A 26,417-nucleotide genomic window follows, 5' to 3' on the forward strand; every position below is an offset into this window, starting at 1 on the left:
GCGTGTTGTGCAGATTATCATTTTTCATTCTCTCATGGGACTTGGGTGTCAGTGGCTGGTCAGCTTTTATTGCTCATCCCTTGCTGCCCTTGAACTGAGAGGGTCACATGCGGATACATGTATTGGGGTGGTTGACTTTCTCCAAAACACGCCTCTTCACACATGGCCACTTTGGCCAAGGGTTTTTGTTGGAATGGCATATGAGGTATTACAAATGGTGGGTGTTTTCTCAATCCAGGATTCCTGATTGCATTCCCAGGGTTTCCTGATTTACACCAGGGTATTTTAAGGGTGTAGGCTGGTTTGGGCCATAGGCCCTGCACTTAGCACTTGTGACCTGGCTGGTGCCATTGGGAGGATAGATATGTTCTTACTGCTCTGCAATTTTCGTGGAGTCAGGCGAGTTGAGCTTTTTAGAGGGGCTTTGGTTCCTAGTATCTGAGTGTTGTCAACCCCAGGCTGTTTGAAGGAACTTCTTAAAAGGTGAATTCAAAAGATCATCCACTTGCTAGGCTGTGCCCCTGCATCCCCCTCCCTCCAAGGCCCTTCTTATCAAGCTAATAGCTCTTCCATATTCATCGACTCACTATAAGAACTAATACATGGATGTGCAATACAAAACCTGTAAAATGTTACTCAATACTTTCTAGTGCTTTTAAAGAAGTCCTTTTACTGCAGGGTAGAGGATGTTTTAAAATGCTAAGAGCAGAAACTATAAGATACTTGTAAGCTCCTCGCCTCAGGTAAATAAGCCGACCGAGGAGATCAGAGAGCGACATCTGCAGTGCAGCTAATATTACACTGTGACTCAAGTATTTCAACAAACTTGTAGATTTCTTAGCTTTCATCTAAGAATGCCTAATGATTGGGATTAGGGGGCACTATGTGGCATGAATGAGGAATGTATGAAGTGGATGAGGGGTTAGAAGGCCTTATATTTTTCAAACCAATTGAGACAAGGTTAAATAGCATGGGGCCTTTCCAACAGCTGAGCTTGCTATCCTACAGCTTCGATGGCTTCCTCCGGCCTTCTTCCTGAGTCGACTGGCCAGACTGCAGCCCTCCCCCAGCAATGAAGATCCCATCTTTCCAGGCACTTTCTCCTGAAGCCAGCATGAGAAGTTCATCACTGCGAGTTGTCTATCTTGGTAGATATGTAATTGCGTCAAGCTACCCTCACCTGACCAAACACATTAGAACATTATTAGCTAATTTATTTTTCTTTCCACCCTGCACAATCACCTTGGGAAATTCCTAAGGATCCATTCTTAGCTCCCTCCCTCCACATCTGTACCATGATGATAATATTTGTCAAGATAAGGCTATCACTAATATATAGTGATGTCTACCCAGGAGAAGGATATGGAGGATAGTGAGAATGAGGTCACATTGTGGCTGTACAGGACATTGGTGTAAATCCAGTCTCCTTCCTATCAGAAGGATATTGTGAAACCTGAAAGGGTTTAGAAAAGATTTACAAGGGTATTGCCATGGTTGGAGGGTTTGAGCTACAGAGAGAGGCTGAATAGGCTGGGACTGTTTTCCTGGAGCGTCAGAGGCTGAGGGGTGACCTTATAGAGATTTGTAAAATCACGAAGGGTATGGATAGGGTAAATAGCCAAGGTTTTTTCCGTGGGGTGGGCGAGTCCAGAACTAGAGGGCATAGGTTTACGGTGAGAGGGGAAAAATTTAAAAGGGACCAAAGGGGCAATTTTTCATGCAGAGGGTGGTATGTGTATGGAATGGCCTGCCAGAGGAAGTGGTGGAGGCTGGTACAATTACAACATTTAAAGGGCATCTGGATGGGTATATGGATAGGAAGAGTTTAGATGGGCCAAGTGCTGGGATTAGGTTGGGATATCTAGTTGGCATGAACGAGTTGGAGATGAAGGGCCTGTTTCCATGCTGTACATCTCTCTGACTATCTAAAGTGCCTTAAATGCCCCTGTCATAAATACCTCCAGCACCAGCTGTGGCTGTGCATTCCAGGCTTCTACTACACTATTTTACAAAAAAACTTGGGGGATCCAAGATGGCGGCGACCCAGCAAGTCTGAGTCTATAGTGCTCTTCCCAAGACTTGGGCAAAGTGGGTCACCCACCCCCCACCACACTCACCAAATCATTCATAATAGCTGTTAAATTTAATTAGTTGCTTAGTATTATATTTAAATAGTCTAATATTCAGTAAAAATGACCAAAGGGAAGGGAGCCCGCAGCTCTCAACAAGCAGGACCCCCTCCCCCACCCTCTCCCTCTTCAGCTGCAGCAGAGGTGTCCACAGCCGCCCCGGGAGACTTACCGACAGTAACAAGCCTTGTGGAGATGATCTGCAAACTGGACGCGAAGATCGACGCCTTTATTGAGGAGTCCCGAAATCGATGGGACTCACTCTCGGCCGCACTGCAAAAGCACGACCGAGACATTAAAGAAATCGAGCGCCAAGTCGGAGGGGCGGAGTTAAAGGCCGCGACCTCCGAAACTACAGCGCAGTCGGCCGTGGATTGTGTCCGGACTCTTGAACAGCGAGTCCGGACCTTAGAGAATCACATTGACGACCTCGATAATCGAGGTCGTTGAAAAAATATTCGTTTGCTGGGCCTTCCCGAACGGGAAGAGGAAGGCCAGCTTACAGTATTCCTGGAGCAGTGGCTGCCACAGCTTTTAAGTCTGGAAGATGGATCAGACCAGGTAAGGGTAGAATGGGCCTACAGGGTTGCAATACGTGGGCCCGGCTCGAACCAGCGCCCATGCCCGGTCCTGTTCCGGCTGCAGAGCTATAGGGAGAGGCAGATACTCCTAGAAGCTCTAGAAATCTTGGAAAAGACCCCCAAGCTATGATCTATAAAGGATCCAAGATCATTTTATTCCAGGACTTTTCCCCAGCTCTGGTCCGAAAGAGGAAGGCATTCCACGAGGTGAAGAAGCGTTTAAGGGACTTAAATATTCAGCACTCCTTACGCTACCCAGCGATGCTACGCTTTAACCATGAAGGATCCGTGTATAACTTCGGATCACCAGAAAAGGCTAAGGAATCCTTGGACTCTCTTAGATAAACTGTAAGAGATAATGGATGTTGGTTTGCCTTTCCCCCCACTTTGGTCTATATCCCCCCCTCTTTTTTCTTCTTTTTTGTTAACTTACTGTTTAATATTATCATGGGGGGTGGGGAGAGGGATTTGATTTTCTCCCCCCCCTTGGGGTTGTTTTCTTTTATTACTTTATGTATATATATGGGTATGTGTGTGTTTTTATATATATATATATAAGCTGGGGGGTTTAGTTAATGTTGGTGGGAGGAGGTGGTTACCTTATTATATTTTACCTCTGTCATTAGGAGCGGGGTTGTTTCTCTCTTGTTATTTTGTATTATTATATTTAATTATTATTTGTTGAGGTTGTAATTTTATAGTTATATATTTATATATGGTATTAACATTACCAAATATATCCAGGTGTTGGTATGGGCGGGGGTAGGGTGCTCACTGTTAACTCTAGCTTTGTATTATATCTGAATTCTCCTCATTTTATTGAGGAGCACCTGGGTCAAGGGTGGGGCACTGGTTGGGAGAGGATATGATGGACTTTTGGAGAGGAAGTAACACTCCCTGGGAACAAGGGGGAAAATCTCCACTGAGGTACTTTTTTTAAATTTAGAAATAGTTTTTTATTATATTGTTGTGAGTGTATTAGAGAGCCTTTATTTTTGTAAATTTTATATGCTCTATGCGCGGGATGTTCTAGATAGGGTTTCCCCTCCCGAGGGGTCTCGGATTTGCCCAGATGATTATGGTTGATCTGTCGGTTAAGTGGTCACCTGGAATGTCAAGGGGAGTAATTCGCCAGTCAAAAGGAAGAAAATATTATCAAATCTTAAGAAAGAAAGAGTCGATATAGCTCTCCTACAGGAGACACACCTGTCGGATAAAGAACACTTGAAATTACGACAGGGTGGATTTGATCAGGCCTTTTTTTCTTCTTTTAGCTCAAAAAGCAGGGGAGTTGTTATTCATGTTCGATAGAATTTCCCTTTCAAAATCCTAAATCAGATAAAAGACGAATCTGGACGATATATTTTGATCAAAGCCCTCATAAATGGAGAGGAATATGGGATTTTAAATTTGTACTGCCCCCAGGCACACCCCTTCAAATTTATAACGGAAGCTTTTTCAAAATTGATGGCTTTTGGTGCCCGTCATACAATTATAGGGGGAGACTTTAATTGTATTATGGATCCGGAAATAGATAGGATTCCCAAAAGTACTGCAGGAGTATCTCCCAGATCTAGACAATTGGTGGATCTGAACACAGAATTAGGATTAGTAGATGTATGGAGATGTCTTCATCCACAGGGCAGAGATTTTTCTTTTTATTCCAATCCACATAAATGTCATACCAGAATTGATATGTTTTTTGCCCCCTCGATTTTTTAAAAATTCCATATCATCCTGTAAAATAGGTAGTATAGCAATTTCCGACCACGCTGCTGTATATATGGAAACTAAGGCAAGGAACAATGGGACATCCCCTCGGTATTGGCGTATGGACCCCTTCCTAATGAAAGACAGTAAATTTGTAAAGTACTTCTCTCACGAATTTAAAACGTTTTTAGAAATTAATTCAGGTACGGCTAGCAACCCATCAATGGTGTGGGAGACCATCAAAGCTTACACGCGAGGTTTGATCATCTCCTATTCAGCAACCCAGAAAAAATTGAAGGGAGAACAACAGTGTCTGCTCGAAGCTCACTTAAAAGCAGCTGAAACAGCATACGCTGATAGACCTTCTATTATTAAATTGCAAAGGATTACAGCTCTTAGGACAGCTCTAAACACTACGCTTACCCAAACGGCTAAGAGGGAAATATTATTTGCAAAACAAAGGTTATATGAATATGGCGACAAACCAGGTATATACTTAGCATTTCTTGCAAAGAAAAAGAAGGCTCCTCAGACTATTACGTCTATCAAGGAAAGTACGGGTATTTTGACTCATGATCATAAAAAGATTAATGTGATCTTTAGAGAATTTTATTCTGAGTTATATAAATCGCAGGATTGTGAAGATAGGACTAGGAGGATGCAATCATTTTTTAAAAATTTGACCTTTCCGGGCTTAACTCCGGAACAGGTATCGGTCCTAAATGCTCCTCTAACAGTCCAAGAAATACTTGATGCAATTAGGCAACTTCAGAGCGGTAAGGCACCAGGCCCAGATGGTTTTCAAGCTGAATTCTATAAAGAATTTACAGAAATATTGGCTGGTCCACTTATGGACATGTATAACTATGCATATCGTCAGGGCTGTCTCCCGCCTTCGCTGAAAGAGGCGAATATCTCTCTTATCCTTAAAAAAGGAAAGGATCCAGAAGATTGTACATCATACAGACCAATATCCTTGTTAAATGTAGATTTTAAAATCCTTTCTAAAACGTTAGCACTGAGACTAGAAAGGGTACTGCCACATATTATAAAGGAGGATCAGACGGGGTTTATTAAGGGCCGTAGATCATCCAATAATATTAGAAGGGTTTTAAATATGATTCAAGCCTGTCATCAGGGAAAGATACCAGGAGTAGTAGTTTCATTAGATGCGGAAAAGGCATTCGATAGGGTTGAATGGTCATATTTGTTTTACACATTGGAAAGGTTTGGCGTTGGACAGGTATTTACCAAATGGGTCTCAACATTGTACAGTGATCCCAAAGCAGTTGTGGTTACCAATGGATTAGGTTCGGATAGCTTCAGTGTGGGTAGGGGCTGCCGTCAGGGATGCCCTCTCTCGCCGTTGTTATTTACGCTAATAATTGAACCACTAGCAAAAGCTATACGGGCTGATCCTAATATAATGGCCCCGAGGATTGGTACAGGTAAACATAAAATTACCCTTTATGCAGATGATATTCTTTTATTCCTCAGTAATCCTCTGATGTCCGTACCTCGCCTAATCCAAGTTATTAATACATTTAGTGCATTCTCAGGTTATAAAATTAATTTTTCAAAATCAGAGGCTATGCCAATGGGTGGCCTTGCTATGACACCCCACTTAGTGGACGGATTCCCTTTTCCCTTTCATTGGTACCTGGAAGGCTTCTTATATTTAGGTATTTTTATTACTCCAGTATTTGGTCAGTTGTATAAGGTTAATTTTGTGCATTTACTGGAGAGGATAAGGCAGGACCTCCAGCGATGGGGAGACCTTCCAATTGCCTGGTTGGGTAGAATAGCCCTAATTAAAATGAATGTCCTGCCCGTCTCCTTTATCCTATGAGAAAGCTTCCAGTGATGCTGCCGAGGATGGCTCTATGTAAATTATATGGCTGGTTGGGTTCCTTTATCTGGAATCATAGACGGCCCCTCATTAAGCTGAAGAAGCTACAGCTTCCACAGACAAGGGGAGGACTGGACTTCCCAGATTTTAGGAAATATCAGTTAAGTTCCCTATTAAGTTACATAGCTGATTGGGTCTTGTCTGATCCACAATCAATCTGGTTGGACATCGAGGCTTCTCAAGTAAAATACCCACTTATTAACCTCTTATTTTCAGACAAGAGGAATATCATTACAGATCACTGTAAAAACCCTATAATACTAAACACAATTAAGGCTTGGAATATAATGCGGCAAAATGAGGGTAATTCACATAAAACATCCCCCTATGCACCGATAATGGGAGCATGGGGATTCCAACCGGGGTTTACAGATGCCACTTTTAAACTCTGGAGATCCAGGGGTATCTCATGTCAAGGGGACCTATTTAAAGATGGGGTCCTGATGTCTTTTGAACAGCTGCGTCAGAAATTCGGATTACCTAATGGAGACCTCTATCGATACTTCCAAATTCGAGATCATACACAGAAGAAGACTACGTTAATAGATAGTCTTTATAAATCAGATAGGGAATGTAATGTTCTATGACCAGTGGGGGTATCTTCCGTCAGCACTATTTATCATCTACTACATGATGAAGTATCGGGAGATATGGACAATCTGCTTAAAACATGGGATCAGGATTTGGGACTATAAATCTCTATAGAAACGTGGAATGATATTTGGGAAAATGCTAGAAGAATTACTATCTGTAACAGAACCCAGGTTATCCAGCTGAAGATACTTCATAGGGTCCATATAGCACTGGTTCGATTGGCAAAATTTAAGGCAGGAGCATCTCCAATGTGTCCCAAATGCAAAATAGAGGTGGGCACTCTTGTACATTGCCTATGGACCTGTCATAAGATCCATAGATATTGGACTAAAGTAGCAAGTACCCTGACAGAAATTTTAGGAACGGAAATTAAACTGGACCCTGTATCTCTCCTTTTGGGCTTTTCGAACTTTCCCTCCCTGGACATGTACGGGAAGAGACTCTTTTCTATTCTCTCTTTCTGTGCAAGGAAAAATATTTTGGTGAACTGGGTGGCTGAGGGCCCCCCTGGACTTTCAAATTGGTACAGATTAATTATGGAATGTATCCCCCTTGACTTCCTTACAAATATGGTGCACCGAAAGACCGAATTATTTTATAAAATATGGCAGCCCTTCTTGAATTACATAAATATAGATATTTCGGCTATCCTAACAAGGGCTTTTATTTAATTGAGATTACAAACCTGGCTGGTCCGGGGCCCCTTAGGAGAGGAATCCCGCACGAATATGGGTTTTATTACATTTGATGTTAACACATTCTGAGCATGTAAGAGACTTAAATATACACTCTGGTTAGTTGTAGGTTAGATTAGTAGAAAGTTGAGTTTTGTTTTTTTTTCTTTTTTGGTATTTTTTTCTTTTGTTAAATTTTGGCTATTGTATATTTGATTTAATTGTATATCAATGTTTGTACATGAGAGTTTTGTTTATTTTTGTAAACTTGTAAAAATGTTAAATTTCTAATAAAAATCTATAAAAAAAAAACTTGCCCCTCCCATCTCCTATGAACTTACGCCCTCTCATCTTAAATGTATGCCCCCTAGTTTTAGACATTTCAACTCTTGGGAAATGATTCTGACTGTCAACCATATCTATGTAGCTCATAATTTTATCAATTTTATCAGGTCTCCCCTCATCCTCCACTGTTCAAGAGAAAACAACCTGAGTTTTTCTAGCCTCTCCTTATAGCTCATACCCTCTAATCCAAGGAGCACACTGGTAAACTTCTTTGCACCCTCTCCAAAGCTTCCATATCCTTCCTGTAATGTGGTGACCAGAATTAAACCCGGTGGCCTAACCAAACTCTTATAAAGCTGCAATGTGAGATCCTAACTCTTGTACTCAGTTCCCCGAACAATTAAGGCAAGCATGCTATACACATTCTTTACCACCCTATCTACTTGTGTGGCCACTTTCAAGAAGCTATGGACTTGAACCCCAAGCTGTGTACATCAATGCTGTTCAGGATGCTGCCATTTGTGAAGCTTTTTCTTAACATTTGATCTCCCAAAGTGCAGCACTTCACACTTATCCGGATTAAATTCCATCTGCCATTTCTCTGCCAATAACTGCAACTGATGCATATCCCACTGTATCCTTTGACAACCTTCTACACTATCCACAATTCCATTTATCTATGTATTGTCTGCAAACTTACTAACCTACCCATCTACATTTTCATCCATGTCATTTTATATATCACAAACAACAGAAGTCCCAGTACAGATCCCTGCCGAACACTACTAATCACAGACCTCCAGCCAGAAAAAACACCCTTTCATGACTACTCTCTACCTTATACAGGCAAGCCAATTCTGAATCCAAATGGCCAAGTCACCTAGGATCCTATACATCTTAATCTTCTGGATGAGCCTACCATGAAGGACTTATCGAAAGCCTTACTAGAATCCATGTAGGCAACATCCACTGCTCTACACTCAACAATCATTTTTATCACCTTGAAAAATTCAATCAAGTTAGTAAGACATGACCTGCCCACACAAAGCTATGCTGACTGTCCCTAATTAGGCTTTTCCAAAAGTGCGTAAACCCTATCCTTGAGAATTCTCTCCAAAAGCTTCCGGACCATTTGGATTATCCGTTTCCCTTCTTGAACAGAGGAACAACATTACATACTTGCCAGTCCCCCAGGAACCGTCCAGTGGTAAGCGAGGATACAAAGATCTCGGTCAAGCCCCCAGAAATCTCCTCTCTTGCCTCTCTCAGTAACTTGGGGTAGATACCATTGGAGCCTTATCCACCTTAATGTTATTCAAGAGACCCAACACCACTTCTTTCTTGATTTCATAATGCCATAGCATCTTAGCATGCTCCACAGTAATCTCACTATCCTCCATATCCTTCTCCTGGGTAAACATCACTATATATTAGTGACAGCCTTATGTTGACAAATATTTTCATCATGGTGCAGATGTGGAGGGATGGAACTAAGAATGGATCCTTAGAAATTTCCCAAGGTGATAGTGCAGGGTGGAAAGAAAACAAAAAGCTGTTAATGTTCTAATGTGTTTGGTCAGGTGAGAGTAACTCAATGTAATTGCTTATCTACCAAGATAGACAACCTGGCTAGGAGAGTGAATTGCTGTTAATGGCTAACAATGGGTTGTATATAATATATGATAACAAGGCCAGGTGTGTTGGGGTGGGGGCTAGGACACAGGAGAATTCAAGCCCTAAAGCTATTGAACTCAATATTGAGTCCAGAAGGCTGCTGGGTCCACAAATGGAGAGTGATGTATTGTTCTTCCAGCTTATGCTGAACTTCACTGGAGTACTACAGCAAGCTGGAGACAAAGATATCAGCCAGGGAACAGGGTGGTGGGTTGAAGTGGTAGGCAACTGGAAGCTTAGGATCATTTTTGCCAACTGAATGTAGGTGTTCTGTGAAGCTGTCACCCAGTCTATGTTTCATTTCCCTAATGTAGAGGAGACCTCATTGTGAGCAGTGAATGCAGTAGACTGATGATTGTATTTCTTAGTTATTCCCTTGCATTCCATTCCTCAATCTCTCTACGTCTTTCACTTCAAGAGCCTCCTTAGTCAACTATGACCAAGTGCTTAAGCACCCCTCTCCAACTAGGACCATGTTTTTTCTTAAATCTCAGATATTTTTCTCTGTTAAAGGTGCTTTATTAACGTAAAGGTGCAGGGACCTTTTTGTCCACATTAATATTTCCAAGTCATCCAGAATTACAAATGTTGAAGTTTGGAAGTGATTAAATGTGGGCAACTTACTTCAAAATACTTCTCACCATATTTTGTGACTGGCATAAATTTAACTCACTCTGGGAAGTTAGCGGCGGGGAACGTGGGCATTGACCTTAGATTACAGAACTCTTTACAGCCTCCTGGAGACTTGGTACAAGGACAAGTCTTGCCCTAATTTTAATGGGAAAATCAAATCAAGGCTCATGTTTACAAATCAGAATTGGGAAAGTCTAACAATGATTAGATTAGATTACTTACAGTGTGGAAACAGGTCCTTCGGCCCAACAAGAGCAACCCACCCAGACCCATTCCCCTACATTTGTCCCTTCACCTAACACTACGGGCAATTTAACATGGCCAATTCACCTAACCTGCACATAATGATAATGGATTAAAGATATGTCAGACTAAAATAACATTGATTTCATTTCTTTGATTTTATGACACTCTTTAGGACTACTGCTCAGTTATTTCACATTTAAAAGTGTGGACAACATAGTGGAATAGAATGTGGCAAACTCATTGAGAAACATACTTGGGTTGGTATAAGCACATTGCTTGGAAATGGATTGGGAAATTAACCACGCTTTAAAAATGACTTAGATTTAGTCTCTAACCTCATGGAAACAGCTGGGGCTAGTTATCTTCAAGGGCATTTGAGAAGACTTTTCACTTTTCTAAATAGCGCATGAAATCTATGCCTTATTAAAGCAAGGTTAGAAAAAAAATGACTGCTTTGTTCATGTTCAAGGATGAGTTTTCATCTAGTGAAAACAGGTTTGCTCATTTCAAACTGACAACAGCAGACTTGTATATCCCATCTCGATAACAGATTGTTTTGTTGAAGTATTTATCTAAGAAATGAAATCAGTAACATAAATAATACTTCACTGTGGAATATGCAACTTCAGAATTACTATTGACTCTTCAACAGTTTGAAGTATATGTCTGTCATGATTGCAAAGAAATATTAACACTTAGTGACCATAATGTGCTATCTTTTGTGGAGAAATTTAAGATTTGAAATACAATTGTTCTGATGGAGCTTATTGATTCAATCATTCAACACTAAAATTGTTCACATTGATGGAAAATAAAATGTAATAGCCGACAGAGTATCAAGAATATGGTTATGCTGAAGCAATTAAGAAATTGGGAAGTAAATTACAATATATTGTTTAAACCTTATGTAAGGAATGAGTGGTGGCAAAAGAGTGGACCTTTCTAACATTTTTTGTATATGTATTATATTTAGCTCGTGATGAAATGCTTTGAAATATGGTGATATGGTGGAGGTATGCAAAAGATCACATTTTACGTTTTGGGGAAGTTATAAACTGAAATCAAAGAACCATCAACCTACTTATAACAGCATGTTACCAATGCTAAAAAAAACAAAAAAAGTTGAAAACAATTTAACCCATTGATGAAAACTGGACTTGTGATCATTGGAATTTTGTTTACCATTCTATTCTTTTCCCATTCCTGGTGTGTGTGTGTGTGTGTGAAGCCATTTGTCTTTTGTCTATCTTAATCATGACTAAGTGAGAACAGATTTGGAGTTTTTGAAGAGATGTAGTTTCAGTTGAATATCAGTAGTTTAAAAATCCTTTCTTCTATCTGATTTTTGCCAAAGTTGCATGAAACAATAAATAGAGTTACGTTCCGTTAGTGATGAAAAGCCGGTGTGAATTGCTTTTGGCTTGAATTGCAGTCAGAATGGCAAATTGGTCATCTTTCTGGCTGTTTGGGATTTTATAAATTCTGTGTGCCTTGTGGACACACTCTTGCCAGTTAAGTCATAACAAATTGAAGTACACATTTACTGCTATCAGAAATAATTACTCAACCTGAACAAAGTTATTGGAAGGGTGGATAGAAAAACCCCAGACATCATCATCATAAAGGACACAACACATTTTTCAGAGATAGCCATAAGCATTTGAACAGCAAAAAGCATCAAATCTGTAACCATCGCTTCTGCCATTCTTGGCAATGCCAATACTCATAACTATTACATTATAACTGTGTTTGACACTCACTGAAGCAGTATTTGAATTTAGTTAGAAAATTAGGATTAATTTTCTTTCTTAAACTCATGATCATGGTCTAAAGCATGCAATATGCTCATCAAACAATATGTGGACAAAAGTGCAAAAGGAAATATGCCAGGGATAATTCTTTGACAAAGGCAAGTGTTCATAGTTTAAGGATTTTCACAGATTAGAGATAAAGCCTGTTGAATGAGCCAATGTATTTTGATGAAAATGGAGAGAGGCTTTTATTACTCCAAAATAATTTGTCCTTCAGGAACATATTTTATTTACTGAATAACTTAATTGTAGATAGTCGTGGACTTAAGTAATAAATGTGTCCCTCCTAATGTCAATCTTCTAGATAGGTTTATGAGGAAAATCCTATTATGGAAACCAGCTCATTCTTCACATTGACAAACAGAGGAATAAACTTCAAGTAATTTTTTGAAAACATGTCTAGTGGCAATGCTGTTCTATCCATATTGTTGAACACTAGGCTATATGCTAAGGAATTCCAGGGAATTGTTCTAACTATGGAAACAGACGTCGTATTGTTCAACAGCACGATGTGCTTTTATGCTGAATCTTCTTTAACAGGATTACATATTAAGGAGGTCCAAGTGAATTAGTTTTACCTTTCCGGACTAAGTAGATCAGAACTCTTACAGCTGAGTGTTAATCCACATGCATTTTCACAGAACTTGTGGTACAAAAAGCCGATTAAATATTTAGAGTACACATAAATTACAATCAAAATTACATGCTGTAATTAACTATTCACTTGACAATGAAAAGTTACAGAAGACAACATACTGACAATTAAATATAGAACAAGATTTAAATAAGAAATTTAAAAAGGCAGAACCACAAAAGTAATCATCTCTGGATTACAAGCAAATTGGCATTGGGTAATTAAAAAGGGCGATGAATGCGTGGTTCAAAGATTGGTGTGAGACTTAGTTTTGATTCATGGAATACTGCTGGGGAAAGAGGGATCTGTCCCATTCAGATGGGTTTCACATTGAACTAAATTCAGATAAATGAGGGATGATGGTGGAATTGAGTTCAGAAAAATGCAGGGTGATGCACTTACAGGACAAACAAGGCAAGGAATACATGAGCACCGAGGATAAGGGGGACCTTGGAGTGCATATGCACTGGTCCATTAAGGTAGCAGGACAAGTGGATAATGTAGTAAAAACAATGACTGCAAATGCTGGAATCAAATACTGGATTAGTGGTGCTGGAAGAGCACAGCAGTTCAGGCAGCATCCAACAAGCAGCGAAATCGACGTTTCGGGCAAAAGCCCTGGATAATGTAGTTAAGGCATATGGTATCCTTGCCTCTTTTACTCAAGGCATAGAATTAAAAGCAGGGAGGTTATGCTGGATGTGCAAAACATCAGTTGTACTACAGATATTGTGTGCAGGAGTGATGTGATAGCTCTGGAGAGTGGACAGAGATGCTAATACCAGGATCTTGCCTGGGCTGGAGAGAGATTGGGTAGATGGCAATTGTTTTCCTTACAGTAGAGGAGATTTGAGAGGGGACAAGATTGAGATATACAAAATTATGAGGGGCATAGACAGGAAGAAATGTTTCCACTTGATGCAGGGATCAATGACCAGGGGCACAGAAGTTGTGAGGAAAACTTTTTCTCACCCAGAGGACGATGGAAGGAATTCTTAACTCACCCCCTGTGAGGGTGGTAGAAGCAGAAACCCTCATAACATTTAAGTAATATTTAGATGTACACTTGCAATGCCAATGAATACAAGGCAATGGGTTAGGTGCTAGAAAATGACATTCGAATAATTAGGTGGTTGCTTTTGACCAGCAGAGAGACAATGGGCTGTGTTGGGACAAATGTACTAGCAAACCATATAATTAGGGCTGTATTCAGGGTATAAATTAAGTTCAAATTTCACACAGAGGTAGATTTGGAAAGTCAAAGAGAAGGGACAAAGCAACAGTGTAGAAACATAGGTAATGATAACTAAAACGTGATGAGAAGGGACAAAGCATAAAATATAAGACTGCACCAGCAAATAAGGTCTGAAGAGAAAAATGGTAAAAGGACCGAATTAAAGACTCTTTACCTGAATGCTTGTAAAATTTGTAACAAGATGGAAGAATTGATAACATTATTGGATATAAAGGAGTATCTCGCCATTGTTGATATGGTTCAAAGTGATCACTGCTGAGACCTTAAAACTTCAAAACTATTTCATTGTTTGGAAAGATTGAAAGGTAAAAAACAAGGAAGTGAAGTAGCTATCAAGGAGGAGATCAGTTGTGAGAAAGGATTTTAGTTCAGAGGAGCAAAATGCATTAATGTTGGGGGGGGGGGGGGGGGGGGGAGAGAAAGAGACAGCTAAAGTTGGAAGGCTCCTTCATAGTAGATATACACTAGGGCTTCTCAATCTGTGGGTCACAACCACCAATGCTATTGCTAGTCATTCATTCACCAATCCATTCACACACTCACTTTCTCAGGCCCAGGAGCTTTGCTGATTAATATCACTTAAGAACCATTCCCGATGGCTGTGATGGTGTAAGAAGGAAAGATTTAGATTCCTGAGACATTAAGACTATTCCTAAGGAGAATGGGATCTGTGTATGCTGGATGGGTTGCAACACGGCAGGATCAGGTCAAATATCTTCACATTGGCATTTGCTAGTACTATTTGAGAGGATTTAAATTACAGTGGCTGGGGAATAGAAACCTGAGCAGGGAAACACGAATAAGGGAAACAAAGATAGAAATGAAAGATGGCAAAGTAGAAAACAAAAGTGGAAGATACAGGAAACAGAAGCTAGCAGCAAACTGGGCTTCAGTACAAAACACATATAAAAACGTTAAAAAAGACAAGTGCTTTATCTGAAGCATGGAACATTCACAGTAAGGATGAATTGACAGCACAAGTAATTGTAAATAGGTACAATATAATTGTGATTACAGAGACTATGGCACAGAGTGGCCAAGAACATCCAGAGGTATTTATTTATATGAAGGACAAAAGAAAAAATGGAAGAGGAGGTGGACTATGTTCTTATTCAAAGATGAAATCAGTGCAATAGAGAGATTCCTGAGATTGGAGAGATTGGATCACCTGGAGATCAGAACAGAGGGCATCTCATTGAACTATATAAAATTCTACTTGGTTGGACAGGCTGGATGCATTCCAGACTTGTCTTGGATCCAGGGAAAGGAATAATAGGATACACAATAAGCCATTTCAGGTTGAGATGAAGAAAGTTTTCTTCACTCAGAGGGTGGTGAAGCTTTGGAATTCTCTACCGTTGAAGGATATGGGATCAAGTCACTGAATATACTTAGAAACAAATTTTTAGAGGCTCAAGGCATCATGGATATGGAGCAAAAGCAGCAGTATGGTGTTGAGATAGAGCATCAGCCATGATCATGTTGATTGGTGAAGCAGGCTTGATGGACTGCTTTGGTCTACTTCTGCTTGTAATCTCTATGACTCTAAGAAAGTACACCCGCCCAGTTTAGCACTGCAGCTATCCAAAGAAGTGCTGCTTGTGCAACCAATGCTTCTCCTGACCACCCTGTCACAACCCTCCACACTCTGGCTGCAGCCGGATCTTCATTCTCCCTTGATGGTCCAACTCTCATTCTCGTTCCCACTGTTGGCAGGCCACTTCTCATGGTCTTGCTAGACAGCAGCCCCTTACTCTGACTCCCTGCCTTAGCACACACATTATCAGTCACTATTGAGCCCATTGACAGCAAATGGGGAAAGAGAAATATCCTCTCAGTGGAAGTGCAGATCCTTGCAAAATTCTCCACTCCCAGTTAACCATATTTTATACAATGAATTGGAAGATCAGACAGGACCCTGCAGTGGGCCACATTTTGTTCACAGATCACCTATTGGAGAAGCTTATTCTACCCTGAAGAATTTATGCCTCCTTGTTATTGATTCCCCATTCCTTCCCTTTCCAGAATTTGAAAGAGTTTTATTCAATCCCTTTTGTGTTCATGAATCCAGAGCTTTCCACTGGACATAAAATGCCTCACACAAATAAATACCTGGTTGACATCATTCTAATTTATAGTTTTATTATAGTAGCAATATTCCATTGTTAATCAGGTATTCATGCTGTGTGCAAGACAGCAAAGTCTTGTTAACCTTCGGGGATAGGGGCACAGACTTCACACACACTTAACATAAAACTTGGATACATCTCCAATGTACCACGAAGGACCACGCAATGAAGCCGGACAAGTCAATGGGGGTAAAGGGGGTCTGGGGCTGACCTTGCAGGTATGCAGATTCGCAGGGAGTGTATCAGCTGATAACAAGGTGTAAGTGTATTTTAGTTGCGATATTAATCAAATATCTCAAATATTTGCTGCTTTATTTAAGCTTCAGAATTTCAAGTTTCCTTTTGCATCTCTACTTCCATTTTCAAAGATCTAATTCTGTCCCCTTGATTTTTCTGTCCCTTCAGGAGATATTTACACTCTGTGATCTTCTTCCCCCGAAGCATACTGTTCCAAATTTACGTAGGCTTGAACTATATTACCATATAGTAACCAGCTTGAAGTCTGTTAAAATCTTTCACAATATGTTATTCTCTCATTGGCTAATCAGCCATTTCACCTAAGATGCCAAAACATGTTTGGGCAGACAGAAAAGAGTTTCAGGCAATGAGTTTGTGAGCAACAGATGAGAAATACATTACTTGCATACTATGAAACATTCAGTTAATTACAGTATATGTTTGAGTTACAAGAAATATACAACAGAATAAATGACATTGGAAATATTTTGAAATTTTAACAAAGTACAAAATTGTTGCAGGCATATAACTAGTTCTTCATTTAAAAAGATTAAAGAACCTATATTAACATTACCTTCTGTACAATATGCTGACAAATCACTGATAAATAATTCCCTTACTAACATACACTAGAACAACAGTAAGCAAATGTTATTTTTTTAAATTTTGTGATATCCCAAATTAAAATATATTCTCTGTTCATTGGATTATTCTGACAACTGAAACTTAAAAACTCCAAAGTACATTATTCAGAACTTGAAAATATCGGACATTTCCCAAAATGATTACAATATTTTATTGTAGCAGACAGGAAACTCTTCTATGCAAATTTTTCCAAATCCAGCAAGAAATATTCAAAATAGTTATGTTCACCTGGTGTTTTTGTATTCTTAATTTTCAAACTTAACACTCTCTGAGATAATCATGTGAAAAATGAAATTTGAATTTGTCCAATTTTTTCTTCTTCTGGAATAAACTGTATGCAGTGATTAACCTTCAAGCACAGGTCACAGAAACATGTCTTCAAAATACTCATCAAATTCGTCCTCCCTGCAGATGAAGAACAGGGTATGCTTTAGGTTTCCATATTACAACTGAACCTTTTATGATATTTCTCATGAACAAGTCCCTCTTCTCCTATACCCGATTTCAATAACCTCCACACTATTTCTTTCCAACTCTTCCTTGATCTGTATTTTCCATGCTTACTTACACTCTTTCACTACAGTGCCTTTCTCTAACTCTCTTGCTTGCTCTTTCTGAAGTGCTTCTGTCCCTTGGTCACCTCCCAGTCTCGAACTGTTGCTTTTCTCTGGTACACCTACTTGTCTGTCCTTTCCAGCTTTCACTGTTTCTCTCTATATATTTGCAGTCCTACCCATTGCTTGCTCCTTTAAACAAACATTTCTCACTTCTCCCAGTGAAATCTGGAACCAGATTTATACTGACTCTAACAGGTGCAGACCATAGTTGAACTGATCAACTGATAGGAGGAATGGGAGCAAAAGAGTCAGGGTATGGGACTTAGATGTAGTGACAGCTCAGGCAGAGAGAAAGCACATATAATGCATCATCTCAGACTGGATAAGCTTGCTGTAGATTTCAAGTGGGATCTGGAATCCTGGGCCATAATGGTGTTACACTGTTAAAAACAAAACTGGTGTACTCACACAGACAAGGAAGAAACTGGCGAGTTGTAAAGCAAAAAGGAGTCCAGAACCTGGGGCTACCAGTGGATATGGGGAGGAAGAGGCAAAACTCACATATCCACACTGATAGGGCTAGCAGGGAGGGATCGGCATCTAGCATTGCTGTGTAATCAAAAGGAGGCTTGGCCATTTGAATCCAATCCATAATTGAGGAGCAAGTGGTTTCACACACCAAGGCTGTCATTATATGAACAGACAGGTTGGCTTGATCAGCGGTTTGGGATTGCAATGAGGCTGTATTTGATCAACAGGCAGCAGTGTTCAATGGTCTTAAGTCAGACCATTTGGATGGGGAAGAGACAAACAGCTGAGATTTTGAATCCAAGTAGGAAATTTATCCCAACTGGCATATAGCAACATATTCGCAATCGAGAACATAGCAGGTTCCCAAGATCCAATGATGTTTGGAAACAATAAACAATTTTTGATAAAGATAGATACACACCAACTGCAATAGTTTTCTTTCAGTTTAGTTTATTAGTCTGCTTAGGGAATGATGGATTAATTTCTATGGTTGGATGGAGGAAGTCTAGAAAGTAGTCAACTTTTTTTTCTCCATTCATCAAAATTGACATTCTTGGATTAGTCACTGAACAAACCAGAAGAAATAATAATTAATTAAACCTGTCTTAAGGGACCTCTCCTATGAAGAGACCACTGAGGCAGAATTCCTTGATATTTCCTTTTCTGCACTAGGCTCATCTCCAAATGTCTACTCTCTGCTCTTTAATCTCATTTTGGTGTCACAGTTTTATGGGTGCTCTTCCTACTGTGACATTTCAGTTAAAATAACAGCTTTGATGTCTTTAGTGCAAGTTATTCCTTTGACATATTTCTTCCAATAAAAACATGGCAGCACTAAAATGGTTGGCAATTATTGATAAAAATCTACCAATGCACTCAGGAAAATTGTTTCCAATTAGAAACAATGTTTATGCTAAAGATTAAGGGAATCAAGGATATATGTATCTGGAAAGACACTGCTTGATTAGGGACAGCCAGCACGGATTTGTGAAGGGTAGGTCTTGCCTTACAAGTCTTATTGAATTCTTCGAGGAGGTGACCAAGCATGTGGATGAGGGTAGAGCAGTGGATGTAGTGTACATGGATTTTAGTAAGGCATTTGATAAGGTTCCCCATGGTAGGCTTATGCGGAAAGTCAGGAGGCATGGGATAGAGGGAAATTTGGCCAATTGGATAGAAAACTGGCTAACCGGTCGAAGTCAGAGAGTGGTGGTAGATGGTAAATATTCAGCATGGAGTCCAGTTACAAGTGGAGTTCCGCAGGGATCAGTTCTGGGTCCTCTGCTGTTTGTAATTTTTATTAATGACTTAGAGGAGGGAGTCGAAGGGTGGGTCAGTAAATTTGCAGATGATACAAAGATAGGTGGAGTTGTGGACAGTGAGGAGGGCTGTTGTCGGCTGCAGAGGGACTTAGATATGATGCAGAGCTGGGCTGAGGAGTGGCAGATGGAGTTCAACCCTGCCAAGTGTGAGGTTGTCCATTTTGGAAGAACAAATAAGAATGCGGAATACAGGGTTAATGGTAGGGTTCTTGGTCAGGTGGAGGAACAGAGGGATCTTGGGGTCTATGTACATAGATCTTTGAAGGTTGCCACTCAGGTGGATAGAGTTTGTAAGAAGGCCTATGGAGTATTATCGTTCATTAGCAGAGGGATTGAATTCAAGAGTCGTGAGGTGATGTTGCAGCTGTACAGGACTTTGGTTAGGCCACATTTGGAGTACTGTGTGCAGTTCTGGTCGCCTCACTTTAGGAAAGATGTGGAAGCTTTGGAGAGGGTGCAGAGAAGATTTACCAGGATGTTGCCTGGAATGGAGAGTAGGTCGTACAAGGATAGGTTGAGAGTTCTCGGCCTTTTCTCGTTGGAACGGCGAAGGATGAGGGGTGACTTGATAGAGGTTTATAAGATGATCAGAGGAATAGATAGAGTAGACAGTCAGAAACTTTTTCCCCGGGTACAACAGAGTGTTACAAGGGGACATAAATTTAAGGTGAAGGGTGGAAGGTATAGGGGAGATGTCAGGGGTGGGTTCTTTACCCAGAGAGTGGTGGGGGCATGGAATGCGCTGCCCGAGGGAGTGGTAGAGTCAGATTCATTGGCGACCTTTAAGTGGCATTTGGATAGGTACATGGATGGGTGCTTAATCTAGGATAGAAGTGCGGCACAACATCGTGGGCCGAAGGGCCTGTTCTGTGCTGTATTGTTCTATGTTCTATGTAGGGAAAAGTCAGGAAAGTAGAGTTGGAGGCTAATCAGATCAATCATGGTCTCATTGAATGGCAGAGAATACTCTCTGGCTGAACGGCCTACTTCTGTTTCTACATCTTAGGGTCTGACAAGTGAAATTTTACACTAGAATAATAATATTCAGCCACTTACGTCTGGCACAATGTTATGCATTGCACTAGAATTATCTACTTTTGTTCAAAGCACAGATTCACTAAGTTTTATGAGTGAAGAGAAACATACACAATCTGAGGACATACACCTCAAGGGACAGACAGTAAGTCTCAGGGGTTAATAGCTTATTTTTACATGACATCATTTCATCTGCACATGAGGGGCATTTCAGGATGTAATGGTTCTGCACTGTTACAGAGCTCACATCCTTTTTAATTATTACAGCCACTGAGCGTTTTATAACCCTTATTTTGGGGATAGATGATAACAGAATTTGGGATGCAATGTTAGCAATAGGTCCTAGCTTTTCAATATATATAACAATCTGGATACAAAAACACACCTGGTCTTAGTTTCAAAATCTTGAGCTGGCCCCTTCCAGTATTCAGCCTCCGAGGGGTCATCTGCATCTGGTTTATCTTCTGATTCTGATTTAACAATTATATTTCATAAATAAGTGCCATAACACAGTTGTCACAGTTCAATAACATATCAAGACAAGCATTTCAAACAAATGAAAAAAGTAATAGGAAATATCTGCATCCCTGTTTGCTAAGGAAGAGGACGCTGATACATTATCAGTGGAAGCAGCCATGGCAGAGTTACAGATTAGGTGAAGTTAACAGGCACGATGCACTGCAAAAAAGGTGACTATGCTTACAGCGGATAAATTCGATGTGGGCAAATGAGGGAGGGAGTGCGATAGTGGAAGAAGCTGACATAATATTCTATTCTTCCCGAAGTGTGGAAGGTATGCCAGAGGATCGAGTGTGGAAGGGGTGACACGCATAATTCAATAAAAGGCCCGAGGATAAGACAGTAACTACATTCCTTGTACAAGACAACCATGGGTAAGATTTTAGAAATACTAATCAGAACAAAAGACATTGATAGGCTCTTTAAGAGAGGTGACTAATGAAATGTACAAGGGAAGAGCGAATTACCATAATTATTCCAGAAACGAGGAATTGATTTTAACAACAAAGTTAGGTCAGAGAAGATAGCTTTGCTCTACTTGGTACAAGGAGATTGAAGATTTAATAAAAGTGAGCAAGCTTATTACAGGTTTGAATAAGGTAGAAAAGGAAAAGTACAAGGACGAGATGATGCAGTGATAAGGTTTTAGGTGAGAATTGCAGCAGGGAGGGAGCTGTGAGAAAGAGAGCATTTTTACTTAATGAATAGCAATGATCTAGCATTCCCTATGCATAAGGGTGGTGGAAGCAGAAATAATCAATGAGTTCTGAAAGAAATTGGATGGACACTTGAAGGAATTAAATTTTCAGAACTCTGAAGTCTGACTGGATTGTTATGCAAAGACCCAGTATAGACTTCAGGCATGAATGATCTCTTGTGCCATAAATGACTATTTCCTAAAAAGGCAGAACGATTTGAAACATTTTTTTTATGGCATCCATCTGCTCATAAGAGGCAAATTGCTAAAACATTGTTTGTAATTGTGATCTTGATACAGTCTGATGTACTAGAGAAACAAAACTGAAGATCCAATTCCATGTGAAAGCACAGGAAATAAATCAGACACAAGTTTGCTTAAAGAAAAGCACAACATGATTGACACAATCTAATTAAGTGGATTTGCAAAGGAACTTGTTACAAAATGATTAATATTCCATGCGGAAGAACTGCTAAAGCTCTTTATTAATAAGCAAACTGTTTGCTAGGAACTGGTTAAAAGATAAATGGAACAATTCTATCAGAATATTTGCTGTCACAAATTTTACTAGAAATCACACTAAGCTAGAACATTTTACTTCAAAATGCACTGAAAGTTAATATGCCGGGCTGTATGGAAAATGTAAAACTTACAACTGCTGCCCTCAGTCCAGACCAGCTTGCAGATAGCACCATAAACATATGTATGTTTTTAGACTTACCACAGGATTGTTCATTGAAACTACTGGCTTCAATGCTTTATTGCAAAACAACTTTATGATGTTTCAGAGTAGCCATGTGATGGTGCTATAGCAATCTCACCCTAACCGTCAGGAAGGCTGAATAAAAGATCAGTGAAGGGGGCAGGGCAAAGTGGGGGGGGAGAGGAAGGGGAGCAGAAGGGGAGAGGTAGGGGAGAGGAAGACAGGGTGATAGGGAGTGGGGAAAGGAGCAATCGGAAACAGAGGAGAGGTAAACCTTATGGAGTTTTTTTGAGCAAGAGTCAAAGATGATTGTCAAGGACAAGACAGTGGATGTTGTCTACAGGGACTTTAGCAAAGTCTTTGACAAGGTGCCTCATGGCAGGCTGATACAAAAAGTGAAGTCACATGGGATCCTTGGTTAACTAGCAAGATGGATACAGAACAGAGAACAGCCAGGGAATTCCTAGAGGCATGGCACTCATCCACAGAATCTATCAACAAACACATCGACCTGGACCCAATATACCGGCCACTGCAGTGGACAGCTCGAACTGACAACCGGAAGCGGCAGAGACAGGCCACTATAAATACCGGAGAAAACAGCACAGAAGCGCTTCATAGGAGGCTCCCAAGCACTGAGGATGTCACCTAGACAGGGGACGAAACGTTTGCAAGACAAATTCCCAGCTCGGCGAACAGAACCACAACAGAACTGGCTTGGTCACAGAAGAGTGTGCAGTGGTAAAAAGGTTGCTTTTCTGACTGAAGATCTGTCACCAGTGGTGCTCTGCAGGGATGAGTTCTGTGATTGTTTGTCATACATTTATAAATTATTTGGATGAGAATTTAGACGGTCTGATTAGTAAGTTTGCAGACTCCACAAAGATTGGGAGAACTTTGGATAATGGGATTACCAGAGGATCCAGCGGGCAGAGAAATTGAGATGGAATTTAATCTAGCCAAATGCAAGGTATTGTATTTTGGAAGGTCAATGCAGGAGTGAAGTACACAGTTAACGGCAGAACCCTTTGAAGCATTATCATACAAAGGGATCTAGACTTTCAGGTCTACAGTTCACTGGAAGTGGCAACACAGTGGATAAGGTGATCAAAATGGTGTCTGGCCTGCTTGCCTTCATCGGCTGGGGCATAGAGTATAAACATTGACGTGCCATTTTGCACCTGTATAGAACTTAGTTAGGCCATATTTGGAAGACTGCGTACAGTTCTGGTCATCATACAAGCAGAAGAGTGTTGGGACTTTGGAGAAGGTACAGAAAAGGTTTACCAGGATGTTTGGAGGGTATTAGCTATGAGGAGAGATTGGATAACCTCAGTTTATTTTCACTTGAATGCTGGAGGCTGAGGGGGTGGATCTGATAGAAGTTTTCAAAACATTGAGGCATGGATAGAATGAATAGGTGGAGTCTTTTTCTAAGGATAGAAATGTCAATTACTTAGTGAAACAGAATTAAGATAAAGGAGTGGGGGAGTATAAAGGAGATGCGAGGGGCAAGTTTCTTTACAAAGATGGTTGAAGTGCATTGCAGGCACATACCAGAGGAGAAGGTACAGGAAAATACAATAGAAATGCTTAAGAAGCATCTTGACAGATTCATGAATAGGCAGGGAATAGAGGGATACTGTGTGTACAGGAAAGAGGCTTTCAGATTAGAGAGGGATCATGGGTCAGTGTAGACTTGGTGGGCTGAATGACCTGTTCCTGTGCTGTACTGTTCTTTGTTCTTCCTTCTAAGGGAGAGAAATATTACAGGGTCATCTGAAATCAATGGTGAAGGGACAATCAATGAGGGGGGAAAAGAGAATAGGTTATGAAATTGAACTAGGGGTTGAATCACAGAGTACAGTCATAGAGATGTACAGCATGTAAACAGATTCTTCAGTCCAACTCATCCATGCTGACCAGATATCCTAACCTAATCTAGTCCATTTGCCAGCACTTCTAAACCCTAAACCCTTCCTATTCATATACCCACCCAGATACCTTTTAAATGCTGTACCAGCCTCCACCACTTCCTCTGGCTGTTACTGCACAGGAGACCATTCAGTCTAACGTGCCTCCATCAGGTTTCTGAGCACAATTACTTCCAACGCATTGTAGACCTGAGCTATTCACTGTGTGAAAAAGCTTCTCTCCTTGCATTGCTTCTTTTACAATGCACAAAGACCATTTCCTCTGGTTCATAAACAGCTTTCTAGTAGGAGCAATTTCTCCCTATTTTGGTTTTGGAAACTTTCATCAAATCTCCTCTTAGCCTTCTCCTCTCCAAAGGAGACAGTCCCAATGTCTCCAGTCTTTCCTCAGAACTGGAAATGTCTCATTCCCGGAACCATTCTCATAAAGCTTTGCTGCACTCTTTCCCACTCATTCACATCCTTTCTAAATGGTGCCCAGAACGATAAACAATACTTCAACTGAAGTCTAACCAGTATCCAACCTAGACAAGCTTCTCATAACCTCCTTACTCTTGATTTCTATGCCCCTATTTATGAAATCTAGTACTAGTACTATATACTAATCTATAATAATGTATGTTTTATTAACAGCTCTCTCAACCTGTCCGGCCTATAGGTGGATGACCTATAGACACATCAAGATTTTTCTGCTTCCTCAAACCATTTAAAAAAGTACACTTTATTTTATACTGTTACACCATGTTCTTTGTACACTAGTGTATCACCTCACACTCTCCACATTCAGCTCTGCCATCTATCTGCTCACTCCACCAATTTGTCAATGCCCTTTTGAAGTTCTACACTGCCTGCCTCACAGTTCACACCTCAGCTAAGATTTGTGCTGTCTGCCAACATTGGTGTTCTGGGGACAATATCAAAGTCTGGATGAGTTATATACTGAAGGAAAAGCAAGGGCCCCAATACTTACCACTGGGAAACTCCACTACAAACCTCCTTCTCACCCCAAAAAATATTCCTAAGATCATAAGAAAAAGGAACAGGAGGAGGCCATTAGCTCTTCGAGCCTGCTCTACCATTCAATAGTAACATAGTTGATCCGACACTCCTTCTGTCCACTTTCCTGTCCTTTCCCAATAACCCTTGACTCACCAATGATCAATAATCTATATCAGCCTCAAGCACAGAACTCTCCCCCATGTGTGTCTGTGGAAAGGAGCTCCAAATACTCTCAGCCCTCAGCAAATACATTCCTCCTTACCTCAGATTTAAATTGTCACCCCTAAATTCTGAGACTACACCCTTTGGTCCTTGATTCTCCCATGAGGGGAAGCATCCTCTGGGCATTTACTCTGTCAAACCTCTTAAGAAGCCTATATGTATCAATGAGATCACCTCTCATTCTTCTAAATTCCAATGAGTAGAGTTAACCATTAACCATTTCTCTCTCTATTCTATCCCTTAGCTAATTTTGTATCTATGTTGCGATTGAGCAGGAAAGGCAAGAGAAACAGGAGTGAGGAGGAACAGTAGATGAAACAAAAATACCCTGGACACAGACAAAAGTGAATAAAATCTAACAGAACAACAATAATTTATTTTATGATATGCATATCTCAGAACTCACACTGACTTTTCATTATTTTTATTATTTTATCAATTTTGGTTTGGAGCGGAGGAGGACTTGTGGACTTTAGGAAACAGCTCATGATAAAAGAACAGACTAAACATGTAAGGCTAGGCATGAAGGTTAATTTCAGGCTAATTCTTATCAAAAGCGTTCCTACAAACACCGTGATCCCGGAAAGAGCATTATTTTTAAACAGATAGCAGAAGTTGGCTTTTGATTAGGTCAGTACTTGAGAATTAATTCACACAAGTCTGGAAGAGACTCTGTGTTCAAGAAAATAGTAAATTTTGAATGGTAACTGACACCTCAGGAAAGACTGTTAGTCTATCAGGGGTTAATTCAA

At 40.4% G+C, this 26,417-nt stretch overlaps 1 protein-coding gene across 1 annotated transcript in view; it reads right to left on the reverse strand.

Moving 5' to 3' along the window:
- Window positions 1-14,550: 14,550 nt before the first annotated feature.
- fra10ac1 (FRA10A associated CGG repeat 1) overlaps window positions 14,551-26,417 on the reverse strand; it is a 38,766-nt gene continuing 26,899 nt past the window's right edge. Inside the window, exons 13-14 of the mRNA XM_072557760.1 lie at window positions 20,977-21,061; window positions 14,551-17,551 (exon numbers count right to left, since the gene is read on the reverse strand). Of these exons, the coding sequence (XP_072413861.1) occupies window positions 17,509-17,551; window positions 20,977-21,061 (128 nt within the window). The 3' untranslated portion in view covers window positions 14,551-17,508. The remainder of the gene's footprint in view (window positions 17,552-20,976; window positions 21,062-26,417) is intronic.

Source organism: Chiloscyllium punctatum, chromosome 38 (genome assembly GCF_047496795.1).
Source record: "Chiloscyllium punctatum isolate Juve2018m chromosome 38, sChiPun1.3, whole genome shotgun sequence".
NCBI classification, from domain to species: Eukaryota; Metazoa; Chordata; class Chondrichthyes; order Orectolobiformes; family Hemiscylliidae; genus Chiloscyllium; species Chiloscyllium punctatum.